Source organism: Actinia tenebrosa, unplaced genomic scaffold, assembly GCF_029948245.1.
Source record: "Actinia tenebrosa isolate PJP-AT-01 unplaced genomic scaffold, QUT_ActTen_1.0 PGA_scaffold6__47_contigs__length_16458017, whole genome shotgun sequence".
In the NCBI taxonomy this organism is placed as follows: domain Eukaryota; kingdom Metazoa; phylum Cnidaria; class Anthozoa; order Actiniaria; family Actiniidae; genus Actinia; species Actinia tenebrosa.
The window spans coordinates 3036385-3058015 of NW_028292583.1; the positions used below are offsets into that span (position 1 = coordinate 3036385).

Genomic DNA, 21631 nt, shown 5'->3' on the forward strand with positions numbered 1-21631 from the left:
AAAACAAACTGACACAGTCTATATTAAATGCGCATAAGGATACCTTCTGTAAGAAAGGCAGATTTCGAGGAAATATTTAAAAATCTTGAGTTCTATTCAAATGTTTCGTCAAATGCCTTAATTTTGCAAACAAAGAAGCTTTTACAAAAAGAAACCATATTGAAATCCCAGAGTTTGGGATAGCTGTGGTGAAAGAAGCAGATCTATTTCCGGTTATTTGTACGGATTGATTGGCCCTCTGATTGGATAAAACGAGGTGGAAACTTGAAAAACCGGTTTTTTGGTTTGAGCGCCACGTTTAAAAATCCAAGACCCCCAAAAAATCTTTCTCTTTTCGTGTGCCGTTTGACCTTCCACGTTCATGTTGGGAGTGTTGGGTGTCTTTTCTGTTCTAAAAGAAACAAAACTTCAATACAAAGATTTACTTCGCACTGGCTGGACACAGCACCTCCTTCTTGCCATAGAATGTTTGAAAACATGTTGTTCATCAGTCCGTTCTTTTCACTTGAAAGCAAGACTCGTGCAAGGAGACGCACACAAAACAATACTGTTAGGAGACCAGAAAACGAAAGGTACTCTCATTTAAGACTATTTATTGTATTATAATAGTTCTTTATTTTTTCTGTACCGTTGGAGCTTTGCGTAATGTTATTCCAGAGGAGTTCGGACTAGAATAAGGCTTTCAATTTAAGCTTATGATGCTTTTAAGTAACGCAGGGTTCGTGCTACTCCTTGAAATCCTTGAAAAGCCCTTTAATTGAAAACACGTTTTCAAGGGCGCTTGAAAAGCCCTTGAAAATAGAGGAAAACGCCAAAACTCCTGGAATACTCCTTGAATTTAGTACAAACTTAATGCTATTTCTAACTTTCCTTTTAAAATAAATAACGATTAAAATTGATAGAAGAGTTTACGGTTGCTTGTTTAGTGGTTGGTTCCGTGTCATGCTCGTTTTTTATCTAAGCTTGTGGCCCCGGATGAATTAGCTGCACTTTAACAATGAAAAAATGTTTAAAACCAAGTTCTAATGCAAAAAACTTTGTCCTTGAAACTCGAAGTTTTGTGCTTGAAAAGTGCTTAAAAAGTCCTTGAATTTTGTAACGAGAAAGTGGCACGAACCCTGGTAACAGCAACAAAAAATGTTTTAAAAGCTATCAAACTCGTCTCTTTTTAAACTTCACTAGTTTTTTTTATAGTAAAGAGTCGTTTCAGTTCGATATTCTTAAACAAAAATTACTTTAACTTTTATGCTAAGTTGAGAGCGCATGCAGTTACGCACGTTCACTATTCATATTAATGTTATAGAGCACTAACAAAAACGACCAGCGATAAATAAAAATGCCTTGGTAAACTCGTTTACAATTTCGACTTAAAACGTTTTAAAGTTTGTTTGTAAATTTAGAGCCAGCCAAAATGAAGTAAGAATTTGTTTAGCTGATACCGTTTAGAGCTATTTTGTTCGCAATTTGGATAAATAAGTTTTAACGGCACTATTATTGAATTCATGGTTGATAAAACAAACTATTATGAATGGCACTATGGTTGCTTTATCTTTATTTTTACTATTTTTTATTTTTATTTTCAATTTTATTTTTACTATTCTTTATCTTTATTTTTTTATTACGGCACTATTGTTGTTTTATCTTTATTTTTACTATTTTTATTTTTTATTTTATTTTTGCTATTCTTTATCTTTATTTTTATTATTATGGCACTATTGTTGTTTTATCTTTATTTTAATTTTTCTGATTAAGAAAAGATAATCTGCACTTAAAGGGGCTAGAAAATGTTTTGTGTCTTCATTTTCACTAACAATTATGAACTAAGAAAAATTGATATGACTATAATTCGACAGCAAGTAAAACCGGGAAAGCCAAAGACCATAAACCAAAGATCACAATGAGCATGGAAAAAAATGATGTCAGACGTTGCTATGACAACATCAGAAACCTTAGTATGCCATCAAAAATGTTCATTCAAAAAATCATAACTCAGAAACCAAATGGTGAATTTTTTTTAAAAAAACGGGATGCTTAAACTTTGTATCATAATCTTCTTTTTGAGAAGAAAAGGAAAAAACTGTTAGAGGAATTTTGTTAAAAAGCAATAAAATTTGTTTGGAATAGTTCCCTCTTACATAATTTTTTGAAATTTTTCCTTAAGTTTTTGAAAAAATAAACTAAAGCCATATGCAAAATTTGAAGGAATTTTGACCGCAGAGAGTTTAATTTTTTCTGTTATATTAAAGAATATTAAAATTTATAGAGCGAGCATGCTCAGGAAAAACCGTTTTGAGCCTCCTTAAGCTTTCAAAAATGTAAACAGTAGAAGTGTCATTCTTTGAGTATAGGCCGGGTGAAGGCATGAATGTGGTAGATAAATGCCTGCATTTAAAGGCTGCGTTTAAACGGTACAGGATGAATTTTTAACAGTCAAAAGTTATAAGTTTAACATACGCAAGATTTTGCTTTGAGTTCTACTATGACTCCAGTGAATATTCTGAAAATAAACTCGTAATTAATAATAGCTATGCAAACAATCAAAAGAAGTATTTAGATTGTGTAAAGTGTTTTTGATTTTGAAAATCTGGCTTTTACCTTGTCTTTGATTGCGTCCATTTTGGGGGAGAATTTCCACTCTTTGACCAGCCCTTCTTTGGCAACTAGGATTGCATGGATTATTAGCATTACTATCAGTCAGTCTGATAAAATTAAGTTAAAGCAAAGTAAATTATATCCTATAATAGTTTGGAATACCTGTGCAGGTGTTGAATCCATCTCCTTGGAATCTAGACTTACACATTCATTTATGCGAACCAATGGAGTTGCTACATTCAGCATTGTGATGACATGCGCTATGCAGTTTGCAGAATTGATGTCTTGCACCCCTACAACACATTCATCCATGTCTGTGGCAGAAGAAAGATAGGTTATAATATGATTAATTGAAATTATTCAAGCCTCGTACACTAAAATAGGTTTATGTCCAAATAGTGATCAAATAGTATGATTACTTGTACTTATAGTACTCGGTTGATGCAGAGTTTTGGGTATTCCCTTTTAATTATCGACCTACGATGATGCGGAATGATTAGCAACATAATCCGCATTTTTCTCACGACAAAGCATGAATGCACTACATTTGTTCCTCACGCAAAATTATAAGGCAGCGTAATATTAATAGTTCCTCGCTGAATCTCAGTTTAACTACAAATTTACATTTTGAGTTTACTTTAAGATCAAACAATTATAGCTCTACACATTTATAGGTTAACACTCTCGCTTAACCCTCCCTTAACCAACAGGTTAAGCACATCAACCTCAGAATAACACAATTGTTCTATTCAACTCCCTTTGTATTTCTGAAGATTGGCAAACGTTTTGTCAAAAAATTTCAAATAAAAGCCTCAGTTTACAAAGCGTTACATTACGTCCTGCATCAGTTTATTACACAAATGAACTTTTGTCATTCTACATTGTACATATTTTAGATTGCAGCTAAACCAAAAATTCAGGTTTGCACAATGTAAACTAGGCCTCCAAATCGTCCAGTTTAAGATCCACTTAAACTTACTAGGGTTTTGTCTGAGCCCTAGTAAACTAAAACCCTATACCAGCAATAGGATGAATATTAAGGATAAGATTATAAGACTTACTTTTGCAGCTGGGCAAATGACAAAAAGAAGCATGTGAACTATTACACATGACAGATGATTTCGATTCGGGTTTAAATCTAGGTTTACAAATCAAGGTGATTGACAAGCCGATGTCATATTTCTTTTGCGCTGGTAACCAGTTTCTGGCGTTGATATAATTGGAGTTTTGGGTTGACTGCATAAAGCTTAAGAAAATAATTAAGAAATTAAGACATAAGGAATATGAATTATAATCTTTTGACAATATATTATCAAAACATCTCATGTGTCAAGTACAAAATACTAGTTATATACCAATTTGGTTAACGCAATGTTTTACGCAATTCAAATCTACTGAATTTTCTTTGTCTAATATATTTACATACACTTATCTCGATAAAGTTAGTCACCAAAAAACCTAGAAAGCTGAGATCACTGAGGATCATGGGAAACTTTTAATATCAAACAAGTAAAGCTTTTGATACAATTTGCAGCTTGAGGATGCTGAGGAAGGGGTGAGGCTGTAAATGGTAAAAGATCTAAAATCCATCGAAACAGTTATTAAAGCAGTTGAAACAAGTAAAATGTAACTACCCATAATCCTTGTTGGTCTCAGCTTTGTAGCTTTTCAGGCAACTAACTTTATTGAAATAAGTGTCATATCTATATCAATTCAGTTTATATATTAGTTCATTTTCTATAGTCCAATATACATATCCTATACGTTCTTAAATGTTCTATATCATGTTGTATACAAATGTTCATGTTATGATTTTAAATGTCCTTGCGATAATGTCATTATTACTATTATTATTAGACTGGCTCATTTACCTATTCATTGATGTACAAGTTTGTTTACCAGGCTGCTGCCATGCTATTGATACTTGTTGTCTTGTGTTATATATTTTTACAGTTGCATGTAGGATTGATTCCATCCTATACTCTACTTATGTTCCACATTGAATGTTCTTTTACGTCGACAAATCAACGGTAGTAACATGCAAAACTGGCTATCGAATGGGACAGGGACCTAAATTTAATATCACTTGTGTGGCAAGTGGAAAGTTCGAAAAAGCAATACCTAAATGTAAAGGTAAGAAGCTATCATTAATTTACAAATCAAAAGAAATCCTAATGTTTACATAATTATTGCTCGTTTTTCATTGTCAACGACATTGATGAGTGCCGAATTGATCCCTCTATGGAGCTAAACAATCATAATGTGACAAAATACCACAAGTGCAAAAGAATGCACTCTGTATTAATACATCTGCTGGTTCATACCGTTGTGAGTGCAGCAAAGGATATAAAGGAAATAGTACTTTTTGTGAAAACAAGGAGAAACTAAATATATAGAATTTAAATATATAAAATACAGCTTACGTCCTTATGCAATAATAAATACCTACCATAGACTTTAACCGCTGCTTCCACTTGAACTGTACCAGCCTGATTGTATGCAAAGCACATATAAATTCCTTGATCAATTATTTCTCAATATTCGACATAAGCAGACTGCCATTAGGGTACACTTTGAAGTTGGGTGGGAGATTTGAAGAACCTTTGTGGAACCATTTAATGACAGGTAATGGATCACCAATTTCTTTACAGTGAATGATAGTCAAAGAGGAAGATTGTGTTGACAAAAACATAAGGGAGAGATATGGAACTGTAGTTTGAAATGTCTAGTTGTGAACCTTTAATTTTTATGAATAGGAATAACTTAAGGTAGATCCATATAGTTAATTTTGGGAAAATGGGAAATGGGAACGAGTTTTATGATGGCGCGAGCTTTTAAAGCCACGAAAAACAAAATAAAGATGGCGGTGCGCCAAGCAGTTTCAAAAAATGTCGTAAAATTACTTTTCAAAACATGCTGGAATAAAAGAACACTGCAAATAATCCAAAAAAATGTCCAAACAATTACATCAGTGCCTTTTAACGACTCAAGTGAAGCTCAAAACAAGTTCAATTTTAATATTTCGTGCATTATCAATGAGCCTGCGAGTGGTAATTCCGCGAGAAATTCAGCAATATCATGGATGGTCGGTGGGTTTGTATTGGCTGGCACAAATGTTTACCCCATCGCTCAGTTTCGCACATGCGCAAATACGGATCTTGTAGAAATTTTATTTTGATGACATAATTGACTAATTTTTGTGCGCGATTTTTGAAATTAAAAATCTCGGAAATTTGGCGGTAAAATGTCTTCAAATTTTTACAGTGTTTTTTCGATTTAGCGAGTTCTAACGACAGAATGTTTTTAATTGTGAAAAGACAGAAATTGCGTTAAATCTAAGGTTCTGTCATTGGGATACTTAAGTCGCGGTGTCAAATGATGAAATAAGTAGTATGATTTCACTTAACAAATTTAGAAAAAAATTCACCGTGAAAAACTCGAGCTTTAATTTTTTTTATTACAAAAAAGCCTCAATTAAGATTAACGTTACGTTGCTATGGCGACCCGTCATGTGATATTTTTTTGTAAAAACTGAAACCTTGATTTACTAATACTAGTACAATGCGCAAAAAAGGGTCAAAACATACTTTGTTTTTTTTTAATACAGCAATATGTAACATGTACCTCAAAAGCCTTTTAACTATATGGAGCTACCTTAAGAGAGTTTCAGATTATCTGGAACAAGGCCAGTTGAGAAAGAGTGATTAATATTCGAGTATTGGAATACTGTATGGACCAGAAATCTTGTTTGAATTTAAGTTAGAAATGACGTCTTCTATCTCAACTGGAAATGTTGGTGAAAGAAAGAAAGAATTGCCCTATTTCACTATGATGTCACTGCTTATTTATGTGGTGGGGGATGGAATCGCTGAATCCAATAGAAAATTCAACACAATTTGCTCCTAGCGAAACAGCTTAATTTATGATGGCCTGGTTGTCAGATATAATGTGTTATTATCATGACCCGTTCTGCACAGGCAAGCGCTCTTAAAAAAACCTTTAGGAAAATGAAAATGGCATAATTCGGTATTTTCTTTCCAAATTTTCTTTTATTTTCTTTTATTATTTTTCTTTTCGTGAGGGTCATATAATAAAATGCTTATTGACTGAGTTAGGTTGGGCCGTACGGGAAAATATTTGGCTCTCGGTCATTTCCTGTATGGCATCTCAAGCCAAATATTTTCCCATACGGCCCTCCCACTCAGTCCATAAGTACATAGTATGTACTAAAAATTATTCTGAGCATTTGCTGGCTATTCTACTTCTCTTCGTGGATTTATACGGGTTTTAGAACAATTTTCGGTCAATTTGCATTGATTTGACCTCCTCCGATGAACATGATCCTTTGAGTTTAAACAATAGATTGTTTTGATGTGACGTCATAGTGAAATAGGCAGTTGTTAGACGGGTTACCATGAAGGTACACTCCTAAATGATTTCTCAGCGGGTGGAATAGATGTTGCAGGTTGAGGTCATAAATTAACAAAAAAGTTATTGAATTCCTGAGCCATTTGAGAAGGATCATGCTGTAATATTTAATCCATTTTTAGAAATTTTAGCAGGTAAAAGATAAGTTTGTTTTTTCAGGCAAATCAAAGATTTTTATACCTTTCCATAATAACTTGGAGTATTCATTAATAATAACACCTTTAATTTGCTAATCTTCAGAAGGTGATTTAATTTATTTCTATATTGTTTGAATTTCTGGTGATAATATGTGCTGCGATTTTTCATATACGTAGAGTCTGAAAAGGTGATTTATGACAGAGATAGATTTTTTCAGCTTGGATGTAATCCAGGGTTTTGTAATAAACTTAAAATATCTCTTAAAGATCTTCTACAGTGGAACAGGTTTATCAACAATGTCTATTGACTTTTGTTCTCATACTCATTAATAATTCATGAGTAAACCAGCCAATCAATGGGCTATTTTTTGGGTCACATGATGTTACTTGAAACCTGGTAAAGTGCTGTGAAAGGAATGCAGTCAGTCTGGAGTAACTGGAACAAAATTAATTCAGTCCTAGTAACTGGAACAAAATTAATTTAGTCCTAGGACTGAATTAATTTTGTTCCAGTTACTCCAAGTCGAATAATTAATGAGATGAGAATTCATTTCAAAGCCTCCAATATTGGACTGGACGGGATTTCAAGTCCGCGCAATTAGTTCCAAACTAATTGCTTTGACTTGAAATCCCGTCCAGTCCTCATTGTCGGCTTTGAAATATTACGTAAAATCTATTAAGAAGGTCATTAACATCATAACTACCATAGAAATAATTGTTCCAATCTATTGATTTTTTTCCCATACAACTGTTTTACATATATTAAATAAAAGAATAAAAACAAGGAAACTTCTTTTCCTGCATAATAAAATATTAACTTGTTAGAGAAGTAATTCCAAAAACTCATGCTTCGTGTTTTATCAGGGTTTCCAAACACTCAAAAACAATAAAAGCACTCGACCTATGGCCTCGTGCTTTCAAATGTTTTTTCCTGTTTGGAAACGCTTTATGAAATACTCTCACTCATTTTTGAAATAATATTACAAATATTTCTTAGATTATGAATATATTTGTTTTTGTTTTGATAGAGTTTTGAGCTTTCCTCATGATCACAATAGAACTACTATGAGCATCATCATCATTTATGTCATCAGAATTGATATGATCATTTACACAAGAGGGGAGGGCCATGGTATTTTATGGTAGGCCCAAGGGGAGGGTAAGGAAATTTCATTCCCATTGCTTGGATGCGTCACCCCATTTCCAACCCCAAATTGTCAGGCATGTAACATTGAATAGACTAGAAGTCTTATTTTGCTTTTCACTTTATATTCAAATTCAAATTATTTTGGAGTTAACTGGCTGGAATCTTGCTCTTCGTGGCTTTCAGCATTTTAATGAGGTTTGTCAATGAAGCTGAATGCCTTAACTGGCTTTTTGAAAGTGTTAAACAACATTTGTTGCGAAATACAACTTAAATGGATTACATTCTCATTGAGTTCATTGGGGATTAATATAGCTATAACCAGACTGCTAGCTAGTGCACGTAACCCAATATGTATATGTAGCAACATAAGACTTTAATTAAGGATTGATAATAATTGTACTGCTTTCAACCAAACATAATCAAGTAATTTTATTGAGACTGTATTATAATATGACAAAATAAAAATAATTCTAAAAATTGCCATACTGGACATGTGCATAGCATTGAACAGAAAAGTACAGTAATTAGTAACAGTATAGTAACTTTTTTATTTCAGATGTCGAACATCATCAAGGAACTCCACAAGGAAATGGTAAGTTTTTTATTTCCTTTTCCTAATATTAGTTCTAATCTCGCTCTCAAACTTTTTAAAAAACTTTTTTTTGCTAAAGCATGTTTTGTTAGTCATACCAATTTGGTTGGTCATTGTCTTCGTGCCAAAGTCATTCCTGTTGGTTTTCATGTTAATTTTCATGCTTCTAATTTTGGTGTCAACTCTACTCAGTTTTTTTTTGAGGTTTCTTCTGCTTGTTCCACTTTCTCTCGCTCTGTCATGAGTTCTGCTATTCGTAGTGTGTGTTTTAAACGTGATGCCCTCACTCTTGATACTGTTGCTTGCCTCAGAGATTTGTCTAATGTCTGTCCGGCAGTGTTAGTTTCCTCCATTCGTAATCGCATTCATACTCTTAACTGCGGTTTGTACCAGTCTTTGTGTGTTACTAAGCGTAATAAGTTTGTGTCTCTTGTTGGTTTTTATCCTAATACACATGTTGAGCATAGTAATCACAGTCTTCAATCATTCTGTTGTCGGCCCTTCCCAAAGATTAATTACCTTTTTCTGATTCTGAAATTTCAGTTCTTAGCAAAGGTTTAAACTTCATTCCTCTTGCTAAGCAATCTGATGAATTTCAGGTCAAGAAAGATTCTGAATCTTTTCTTTGCCATACTTGCCTTAAAGGTTTTTTCTACGACACCTCCAACTCTAACTGTGAACGTGATGTCTTTGAGCGCCTCTGTCCTTGTAAGTCTAACTGGGCCCCTCCCGAGGGACAATTTTCTTCTCTTGATCTGTTTCTCAATAAGTGTTGACGTGATATTTCTAATCTCCATCTTAACCGTAAACTCAGTTACTCTAATCTTTTTAAGGACTAGTGGTTGGCTTTATGTCAATTACACAATCGTTCTGACATTGTTATCAAGCCTGCTGACAAAGCCAGTGCAGTTGCTGCAGGAATTCCGAACTTGTACAAACACGAGGCTTTACGTCAACTCTCTGACACAAATTCTTATCATGAAGTGGTTAATAGCAACCCCCAAAACCCTTATGGGCTTCAATGTTATAGTCTCTTATAACTTATTAAACTTTTCATCTGAGCCCAGAATTGAAATTCACAACATTCGTTTCATTAGTGCTTCATATAGCTTCAAAGCAGGATGGAAATCAAACTTCTAAATAAGAAACTGAACCTTTGAACCTTGGTAGGAAGGTATGAGATGGTTTGACTGTAACAGGCTTGTTATGTTACATCATAGGTGTTGTGCTGTACATCCATGTGGTTGATACGGACATGATACCGTTGTGTTTCTTGTTGGAAAAGAATATGGCCTCACTAATCTTTACAGTAAGTGTTTGAAATTTAATTCAGGTCTGTGGGATCCCCAGGGGAAAAGTGGATGGGAGAGACATAGATAGTAGAGAGGGATGATAGCATGGACAAGGGGATAGACAGGGGATGTATAGGTGATAAAAACGGGATAAGTGGGGGGGAGAGACACAGATAGTAGAGAGGGATGATGATAGTGGAGAGAAGGGGATAGACAGGGGTTGTCTAGGGGATCCCCAGGGAAAAAGAGGATGGGAGACCAAGATGGTAGAGAGGGTTGTAAGATAGGGGAGACAAGGGGATAGAAAGAGGATGTCTAGGGGATCTCCAGGAGACAAGGGGATGGGAGAGACACATAGATAGTAGAGAGGGTTGTATGCAGTGTGGACAAGGGAGTAGACAGCTGGGAATTTATAATCCCCAGGGGATGGTGTAGACAAACTCTCGAAATGGGATAGCAGAGGCCGGTAGTGGACATGTGTGATGTTCTACAGATTTTTTTCAGTCAAGTCCAGTCAGTGTTTTACAAATTCCAGTGCACAAGAGTACAGTCCAAGTTTAACAATATGCTAGAGCTGGCTGTGGTAGGTGGGGAGGGTTTTAGAGTCTGTCAAATCATTTCAGTTCCAACCTGCTCTTAACAATTGATAAGAATTCTGTAAACAGATTATTGGTAACTAAATGATTGTTTGTTATTTTTACTTTAAGCTTACCTCCAAGACCTCTTTTCTGGGGCCAATGTATGTCATGGTAACCTATGGAATGAAGGTGAGAAAAGTTGTTTTGGAGAATATTTGTCCAATCATAGAAAAGGATGTGTTGACAACAATGTACTATATTCTCGTTTATTAGCCTTTTAAAACCCATCACAATTTGTTAGGGTCCTGATCCTTACAGCTAGTGTTTATCCATTGATAAATAACACTAGATTGTGTGCAGAGTGTACTTTGTTTGTAGTAAATGCTTCATGTTTTATAAAGAACTCATTTCAGTCAAACAAGTTTAGCATTTCTATTAAGGTTCAAAGATTTATTATATTATTGAAAGTTTGATTTCCATCTTGCTTTGAAGCTTGCATTAATAAATCTTTGTAAATTTCAATAGTGGTCTTTGCAACCAAACATCAAAATATCCATTCAGGAAACTATTTTTAAAACAAAACTGCACACCAAACAAATAACTCTGAAATGGTAGCTACAATTTTGGAAATAATTTGAACTTATACTTTTAATCTGAGCCTAATTCAAATTCACAAAGTATGTTTCATTAATGGAAGATTCAAAGCAGGATGGAAGTCCAACTTTGAATAATTAAATGAATCTTTGAGCCCTGATAGGGACACATGAGGTGGCTTAACTGTAACGATACATTGAACAATGTCTATATGCATAAGTAATAAGACATTTTTGAGGTGTTTTATTTCTTACATAAATATTTTGTGGATTTTTCCTGAAAGTGATACAAACATCTTCAATGTAGACATTCTTTCAAAATTATTAAATGATACATATGTATGTACCTTGATTAATTAGTGTATGTAATAGGACTCCATGCTGTCCAATTAAGAAATAATTGGACAAGGAAAATTCCGAGGACTGACAAAATTGGATGAGGCCATAGGCCGAGTCCAAGTTGGCTGTCAGAGGAATTTTTTGAGTCTAATTATTTTTGATTGGGGAGCATGAAACCCCATTACCTCTTAATTAAATAGCTGCCTAATTAATTTCATATCAACAAGACCCGTCCAATTAAGAAAAAAATTGGACAGTTACCTATATGGGATTAATGAGAAGCTGTATATTTACTTATTTAATTATACAGCTTCTCATTAATCCCATATAAGTAACTGTCAATATCCAAATGTTCAACACGCTTTGCAACTCTCCAGTCTTAAAATAAGTAAAAGTAATTTTTAATCATTGCAATGATTTATTTGTTTATTTAAAATATATATACATATACAAGCATAAAATAGTTTAATAGAACTTTGAAATTTATATATTTGTTTTTTTGTTAATATGTTACTGTAAACTTTTTTTTTCCTTTTTCCTAAAACTCCAGAAACCTTGTAATTACTGTTAACTGTGTAATCTCCCACGATGAGCTTAGCTCTTGGAGAGAACACAGAGAGTTAATATGTTTAGATATAAAATAAAAAAATTGATCAAATTATTAAGTATATATCAATTTAGGATAAAATATATACATTCAAACTGGATTAAGTAAAAAGAATTTAATTATTGCTGTTAAAATGCCTTTTAAAAAAGGAAAGGATTAAGATCGCGCTTAATACAAGAAATATCCTTACATAATCTCATATGTAAATGAATTTGAAAAAGCTTGCTTACCATATAATTTAAGCCTAAAAGAACTTACCTCTGGCTAAAAGATTCGATGATTCAGATTTAAGAGAATGAGGTGGCACATATGGCTTTACAATTTCACTAAGATATGAAGGACTAAAAGTCATTTAAAGCCTTGAAAGTAAGTAAAAGTATTTTGTATTCGATACGTTGTTTAACAGCGATCGATAAAGAACAGGTGTAATGTGGTGATGTTTGTGACAACCAGATACTAGACATGCGACTGCCTTTGAACTCGCTGAAGAAGTCCAGTCTAGGGGAAATAAATGTATGGAAAGAGTCATAGGCTCCAAATGAAATATATTTATGGATTTTCCATATGTTCTTATTTGAAAAAAACAGGACTTACGAATAGAGGTGATCTGGTTTCGCAAAGACATTTTCCCATAGAAGATTACTCCAATATCATGAACTGTTGAGGACGGAGAAATATCATGGTCAAAACACTTAAGAGAATCAAAAAGTGGCCTTGGGCGATGAGCAGCTGACAGAAGCAGAACCTCTGTTTCATCAGTGTTTAGTTTCAATTTGTTGCTTGTTATCCATTCATCAATATCACTTACATAAGCCTAGAAAACCCTCGAAGCTACTCTACTCACATACGGTGAAAGAACAATGGACAGAGAACAGAAAAGAAAATATAAAGAGAAGACAATAAATTAAGGACCATTGCTTTGGAAACTTATATCTCTTCCAAGAAATGCCCTCGTTTCAAAGATCGTAGCTTTGATTCATTTTATGACAGATTTGGGGCGTTACTCTAAATAAAACATTAGATGGAAGGGAGCGTACTTGTCGCATACATGTTGTTGGACATTCCTGATAACATACCAAATGCTTCCTCAAAAGCTTGACAAACACGAACCATGGCGCACGTCCCTCGGATCTTTTTGGAAGCTGTCTTTATCAAATAATTTCTTTTGTGGCGGACTTAACATCAGCTTTTGAATAAACGATTTCGCTCTGATATGCACCCAGTTTTCTACTTATTAGATATCACTAGATTTATCAGTGCATTTTGATGAGTTCTGGGGAACTCTTCCTGGTTTATCATTCCGAACTTGCAAACTGAATTGGTTCGAATTGGTTTAGGACGTTTGGCACCACATTTGTCTTGAGGGATATTATTTGTGAAGGAGATGCAAAGACAAATTAATTATGTAGAGAATGTGATAGAAAGAATACGGAACATCGCCGGGTACATCAGACCACCCATACCTGAACATACTGATAACTTGGCCAAGCAAAGCAAAGAAATGGACAATAATAGCTTCATAAATAAAACTTGCAAGGATGAAAATGAGATTTCCAATGTAAACGCTAAGTAAACAATGTTCCAAAAAAAATTATTTGCGTTAGAATTTACTAGATAACTGACTCCTGTGCAAGATCGAACGTGCATGTAATAATTTCCTGAAACATCTTCCACTACTATGGATTTGAATATTTGACTTGAATCATTTCAGATATTAAAGTATAGGTTACATGAAAGAAAAATCTAATTTATACAGACTAGTCTTCTCCATGACATTCCACTTAAGCAAACGATTTGAAATAAATTAAATTATTTCCACAAACTCTCATTTTTGCATGAAAGTCTTGAAGATGTTGGTTGAAAATTTGATATCACGCACATAAAATGTATGAATATTCAATGTGTACAAGTGTTGCATCCTTTGTACCGGCGATTTTATTATGTCCACATCATTGTTGCTACTTAATTAAAAAAAGTATTTATCAGTTTGTATGAGACTTGCGATTTTAAACCGAAATATAACCATGAGCTTTCAATCAGTAAATCAAAAATAAAAACGTGGGGGAAAATAAAACAAACTGTTTTAATGAAAAAATCTTTATTCATTTCTGGTTAACTTTGAAGGATTGAATAATAACAGTACCTTTGAGAGCAATGGGGTACGATTAAGAAAATATACACCATATTTTATCCTTTCGATATATTTTCGTGGCATGCAATGCAAGGCCTACACAACGTGGGAACTAAATGCAGGCGATATTTGCGATCCATATTATTATTTCTATTCGCTATAATTCATTAAAACTTTTATCTAGTAATCACAGCAACCTCATTTACACAGTATTTGCATAATTATGTTGGGAACAAATGATGTTAATCGACAAATCCTTCCATGGACTGCTTGATTCTCGGGAATTCCTCAAGACTGCTATTGACTGAATATTTTTTGTGTTTGATAGAGAAATAAGCATTTTTATTATATTTCAGTACATACTATTTTGGTAAGTATAACATGTCGTTTTCACATATTTTGTAGCCAGGAAATTTGAAATCCTAAGTTGTCAGTTTCAGGCTAAGAAATAGTTTTCTTATATTATATATGATGAATATACTTTGAGTTTTATTTCATTTAGCCGGTATATCTCAGTCTCTCTTTTTGTATTATTCCCTTCTCCTTTCACCTGATATGTTTTCGGTAAGTCTTCGATAGACACTATTTCCATGTGTTCCACTATTCAGTTCACATGATCACGGTGCCAGTGCAGATTGAACGTTTTAGATTATTCTTAGGATTGTGTTTTTCCCTCTTACACAATATAAAATCGGTCGAGTTATAATCTCTGATCGTAGCTATTTAGACGTGCAAAGATAAGGCGTCGCATCTCTATAATATTCTTTACCTAAATAAATTATAACGATTCATCTCAATAAAGCTATATATGAATTTTTAAAAGAAAAACTAAAAAGGACATGTTTCACCTGCTAAAATAATGTTTTAGATAGGGAAGAGCGAATAGATAAACGTCTAATTCTTATTGTCTTAAAAAATTCCGTTTTTAAAATAGTATAGAAGGAACAAGAACGATTTGTCGAGTGTCTCAAAAAATGTATTGCGGTAATAAGCGGTTTTCTAATGAACTGAACCATCTTGATTTACATTCAGTAGGGTGAAATAAAATATGCTGTCGGAGACGCATCTTACAGTATAAAGTGACGATAGCCATGACAAAATAATGTAGAGTTGATTGAGTTTTTACTTTTTACTTTAAACGACATACTATACCTCCATTTTATATTTAATGTCATAAAATTATTATTTTTTAAATCAAAACGTGGAAAAAAAATGTTTTTCCTTTCTGCATTTCAAATTTAAAATGGTCCTAAAATTTGTGGTCATAAATATTTTTTATATACATGCCTAGTTTATTTGATCTGCAGTGGCATAATTTATTAAAATTTGAGTAAGAAGAAATTAAAAGCGCTAGGCGAATTTGTTAGCCAACAAGAAGCCTGGTGTGAGCTTTTGTTCAATTATTTTTGTCTTCATAGGGATGTGTTTTTAATGAAAAACACAATTTTACTGCATAAAAACCATTCTCTTCAGTTTGCTCGTGAACACCAGCAGTTTTCATAAATTTAACATGAAATGAAAAAACGAAATATCGAAAAGGTGGATTGAAATCGGCAAAATGCGGCATATGAAATGCTGCAACTCGTTACTTCGGTATATTTATCAAGCAAAGCAGTACGTATCTATTCATATCCAAATTTTGCCGTGTAGGTCCGTGTCTGATTGTCATGAGTTTCCTTATTTTCTCAGTACCAACACAGAATTAAGATACAGTCAAAAACCAAAATAAATAAATTTCAGCCTTGGGCTATAAAAAGTGCTCTTTTATTAAAAGCCAAATCACCAGTATGCAGTTTATTACGGAAAGAGGTCTTTTGCGGCTTGAGTCTGTTCGAGATACTGCAAAGCATGTAGTAATAAGATGTGATTGCCGGGGATGTAATCACTTTAAATACCTGTACACCTAGGTATTGAAATCATTTCTATCATAAGTTCCATTTCTCCATTTAATAGACTAGTTTAAAAATTCTGTGTATTTCTCTTTATAGAGTATTGCGAGTTAGCTTTTCATCTAAAGTGGTAACCGTACCCCTCACCTTCACGGGCAGGAGACAAGATAGTATGCCAAGTATTTTTTAGCATAACAAGCTCTAAATGGTCTCACAGACAAACGTACTTCGCTTCGTGTATTGATTATGAGAAATTAAAAGAAGTAATTTATTAACTTCATTATCACTTTAGTCGTTGATAATGCAATGCATTGCCAAATGTTTGTTAGGGTAGGAAAAAGAATCACCATTCTGATTGGTTGCGGCTGCTTGTTGATATGGAGCGTCTCTGTTTCCTGCCACTACGATCACTTTAAATTTACTAACGTTGAAAGGGTTTGAATATATTTAAATAAACCTTTAAGTCATCGAACCAATCTTAGAAAAATAGTAAAACTCACTAACCTCACTGTTAATCTTTGATGATTCGTTGGAGTTCTCGGATACTTCGTTCATGAATTCCTGTTTCATTTGCAAACTTAATTGAAAATGTGCTTCTTCATCGTTGGACTCGTTTTTAATTAACTTAGACTATTTGTTTGAAATAGATAATACAGTTTAGTTTAAATCAAAACTCTTCATTTATTATTATTATTATTTAATAGTTGTTATTTTTTCTTTATCTTCGACTTGGTGCTGATTTTAGTTTATCAATTTCATCGAAAGTTAATGGTTTCGATGTAATTTCGTTTTCTTAAAGATTTAAGGATTATTGGTCAGTAAAAGTACTTCAATTAAGCTGTCAACTTAACTACATGTCTTTGAAAGATGTCATGCTTCATTTTAATAAAACACACCTATCAGTTCAAAAAAAAAAAAGTTTGCTGTATCTTTTGCGCTTGATTTATATTGTGTATCTCAATAATAGATAAATGCTGAAGCTGTGTGATTTGTTTTCAATTAGAAGACTGGGTCAAACACTTAATAAGATAATGGAAGGTTCTTAATCACTTATTAAAAGGGTTGTAATTTGGAATAAAATTTTGAATGGAATAAATATAAAAGTGCGGAAGTTCATTTTCCTTTTTTATTATTGTCCAATCAGCACTGTACCTTGAAAAGCGCTAAATTTTATCTTAATGAACTAAGAGATAGCATTTAAGTCCATTTGCTATATGATACTCAACCAATCGTAAACTCGGATTCGCGTTTATGCTTTGATAGAAAACTTGCATAAATTATCATATGGTTCATACAGTTCATACAGTTCATTCTACTAGGCTTAACTGGGCGGGGGAAAATCCAGCATTTATATCAATAGCGAATAGCTTTCGTGTTTGCATTCTTGCATTTTGATAACGAAAATATAAATAGGTACAAAGGACGCAAAGCAGGCCATTGCGAGTTTCGGAACATTCACAGAATCAAACAAAGTGTAGAAAGGTCATGAAATAAATTTTTTAGATAGATTATTTTCACAGAAAAATCAAAACATACATATTTTTCTATAAAATTAGTTCTTATACACAAATGCTACAGTATGTTCGAAATTGTACCTGCCACACAAGGGGTATTGGTAGTTTTTAACAGGTAATGTTACCCTCGTGTTTGCTGTTATTTAGAAAATCATTAAATCCAATAGGCGGGTAGCCGAGATCCTCATAAAATGTCATGATTAATTTGTTTCATATTCGAGGAAATTTATCTTTATGATGTTTATTTAAACTCGAGCATAAGATGGCGTGTGACATGCTGAGTTAAAAAGAGGCGATATTAAATGTTAATGTCTTAGACACGATAGTTTCTACGTCGTAATTAATTCACATTTCAGATAATTAAAAAGCATCAGGAAAAAGGAAAGAAGCTTCGAGTCTGAAAGGACTTATCGTGAAGAAACTCAGTCAAAAATGTCATCGTTACTTGTTTTTAATGAAACCATTTGTACATATCACTTCCGCGCTGTCAGCGATACATGTGGTATTAATTGATGATTTCTTTTTTACCAAGAAACAAACTTTATTTTAACATAACCTCTTTTAGTGATGCAAACTATTTAATTTGAGGAGACATGGGTATAACTGATAGTAAAATTGCCTCAAAGTACTTGCGGCAGGTATATTGTCATTCTTACATGTTATACAAAAGCATTCGTTGCACCTTAAGAACTGACTTTTTCCCTCAGAATATTGTATGGTGGTATGCATCTTTTTTCTCCTGCCTTATACGTAGTGAAATTATAGGTTGCGATCGCGGATCGTAGACTCGTTTCCCTGTACGATTTGGATTTCATCATTTAACTAAGAATTAAGCAGCTTCAACGACATTTCTCAGTCCCTTGTGTATTAATTTCTGCTCACATTCTCCACAAATAATATTATGACAAATTAAGATTGTTTTTGTTGGAGCCTTACGGTATATTCTACGTACTTATTATAGTTAGCTCTGAACTTCAGTGAAATAGTCGATCCAATCAGACAGATAATCGGTACTAATGACGTCATAAATCGTATATCTGAACTGCGAAAATGAGGGTTATGATTTGCTAATTAGCCATCATGACCCACGTACCCAACATAGACAACCACGGCTCTTTTTATTCTAAATTATGTCCACCGAAAGGTTATTCTACCAAAAAATAATACAGTCATTTCGTTCTTAGCTTTGCAGGGCTGTAAACTAAATAAAACATGTGGATAACCATTGTGGTGATAACAACATTCATCGTTCCCTCCATCACCATTACGAGTTCTTCGATGCCGTCTTTCACTAAAGGTAATTTATTTCATATATTTCGTTTTATTTTCATATACAATTAAGTTTATTATTTAGTTGTTCTAGTTTAACCGGCGATGAATGACTAAATTATATACACAAGATTGCAGTACTACATTTTAGCAACGGTATCGAGAGAATAACTAGAATTGGGATTAAAATTACATATGTTCCAAACTAAAAAATGCGGATTCCATCATTTCTCCATGATGTTTTATGTATAATAAGATATTGGTATTGATAAGGTATTGGTCTCACTTGAATATGGGATGAGATCAAGTCACAATTCGACTACTAAAAACCTAAAATGTTTGTTAAGCCATTAAAACCTGTTCTACTGCTGATATATTGTGGTTATCCGCCACAAATAGAATTGCTCTTTTTCGTTGACAGTTTTCGGAAATGAAACTGCTATCTCAATTTTTCTGCATTTTAATGGAAAACGTTTTAGATATCGATAGATAACATTTTGACTTGGTAGCATATGAGCGAAAAAAACGAAAAACACAACGGTAAATACTCTCTTAGTAACAACTAAAACCGATAATTTTTTTCCTATTAGAATTCATTGGATTGATGTCAGGTGTAGGACTGAAAGAGCTACTGTTGAGCGGTTATGAGCATTTTAATCTTCCTTGCTATCACATAAAAATACGCCGAAATTATTCTTTATACGTATATCAAAAGCAATCGTTACTTCTGATGGGTTGCGTGAACCAAGGCAAGTTTATCAAAATAGTAAAAAGAAATTGGCCTTAAGGTAATTCCCTTGTTTTGCACTTCGCATTTTTCTGCGCATGCAACTAAAAGCATGGAACTAACGAAGTTTAGGCATTTTGCTTTCGGAAACTAAAAAAGAAACATGATCAAAACCAATTTTCACTTTTTTCTCTTTTTGATTTCATCTGACTCGCCCCAGTCTCCACTAGGAAAAGTGTCAATTTTCGACTATTTTGAGATGTTTTTCACTTCAAGATAAATAAAAAGCGAGAATGGTGACCCCCTATTTTTTCTTTCAGATTTTTAATTAATGCGATGCTCGTCATTATATATCAAAAAATAAAGAAAAGATTATTGGATAGATTTTGAAATATTCTGATGGGAATAGTTGACATGTGCAATTTTTGAACGTTCGTAGAGGCGAACATAACTGCATTTTTCTCTAATAGTTCAAAAATCATAGTCATCCAATGACTTTGATGGATTTAATAGTATAGATTATCTAGTAAACTTCGTATTATAAGTACGTTTTGTTATATGAAAATAATTTTAACTGTAAATAAAGGTTCTTGATTAAAGCTTCCGGTTGCTACCCTATTTCACTATAAAACCCATAAATTGACATATTTGGAGGGCATCTAGCGAAAAAACGAGAATGGTGACCCCATCTTTTTAATGCAGTTTTTTAAATGTCCATAACGTAATTAATGTCCATGCAAAGTTTCAGAACAAAGTTATTGGCAAAATTTCTTTCAAGGGAATTACCTTAAAAGAAAACTAAACAGGACGCAGCTTGGTTAAATACAATCCAGGCTTTCTTAAGATATCTTCTTGTCAAATAATGTGAAATACAACTCCGGCAGATGACTAGCTTGAAAAATCCTAGTACCCTATATAGTAAAATGAAGTCTCCGACGTACATGGGTATTATATATGCCATGTTGCTTATTGTCGTTCAACCTAAAAAATCCTTGTGAATGTTGCAAAAGAATAAATTCATTTCATTATAAAATTTTAAAGTGCCTCTGGTTTTTAGATCTAACATTCATTTAAACATCAAGCAATTGGCAGGCTTAGCCGGACATCATCCAGATTCGTCTAACTAAAGAGAGCAGCCAGCCGGCTTTAATTACAAAGGATAATACAATAAAAGAACTAAATAAACCGGGAAGATTAAGGCTTTCTCATAATCGGTTGACGTTGCCTGAAAAAAAATAATAAAAAAGGATGTTTAGCCCTAAATATGTGATTCTACGGGACTGCAAAAGAAACAATATATGGTTTATTTTATGGTTAATATGATAACCGCCCACACTGTGGCTAGATAATGTTTACGGACCTTTTTGTGCTGTTTGCTTTGTAATAACAATAAATACAATAAAAATGCCAATATATACTGATTTTTTCTATTCTAAAATGGATATTTTAATTGCATTAAAGTTTAAGCAAAATAACCATATATATGTCAATTTTTTTAAATTATAGTAGCTATACCTTTGGTATTTTATTATATGCACATAGAACACCGATACAATAAAATCGGTAAAAAGTTTGGATTGTGGCTTGAACAACAAGGAGCATTAATAGTACGTATCTCACTGCCACGTTTTAATTTGCTAAACAAATAAACCACAAACTGAAAATTCATTCATTCATTTGAAATCTTTCTTTCTTTAATTGAGAAAAATACCAAGTATGGACTTATGAATTGTAGCATATAGATTGTCGTACTACTAGATGTACTTAGATAATATTTTTGTGGTACTAACAGATAA

General features: G+C 33.3%; 1 protein-coding gene and 1 long non-coding RNA gene across 9 annotated transcripts in view; one reads left to right on the forward strand and one right to left on the reverse strand.

The window, feature by feature from the left end:
* The window catches only part of LOC116307976 (neuronal acetylcholine receptor subunit alpha-10), a 48421-nt gene that overhangs the window by 15567 nt on the left and 11223 nt on the right, over window positions 1-21631 (forward strand). For 6 of the 8 annotated variants that reach the window (XM_089039021.1, XM_089039019.1, XM_089039018.1 and 3 more), the window contains 5 exons: window positions 4546-4725; window positions 8861-8896; window positions 10117-10205; window positions 10896-10955; window positions 19024-19136. In XM_089039021.1, the coding sequence (XP_088895147.1) occupies window positions 19052-19136 (85 nt within the window). In that variant the 5' untranslated portion in view covers window positions 4546-4725; window positions 8861-8896; window positions 10117-10205; window positions 10896-10955; window positions 19024-19051. Of the gene's footprint in view, window positions 1-19; window positions 573-4545; window positions 4726-8860; window positions 8897-10116; window positions 10206-10895; window positions 10956-14687; window positions 14807-19023; window positions 19137-21631 lie in introns of those variants that run through there. The other 2 variants (XM_089039022.1, XM_031718313.2) reach the window with 2 other exon arrangements.
* Window positions 2301-5076, reverse strand: LOC116307978 (uncharacterized). Its single transcript, XR_004198464.2, has 3 exons — window positions 5042-5076; window positions 2755-2906; window positions 2301-2660 (listed from the first exon to the last, which is right to left on the reverse strand). It is a non-coding gene; the product is annotated as an uncharacterized LOC116307978 (long non-coding RNA).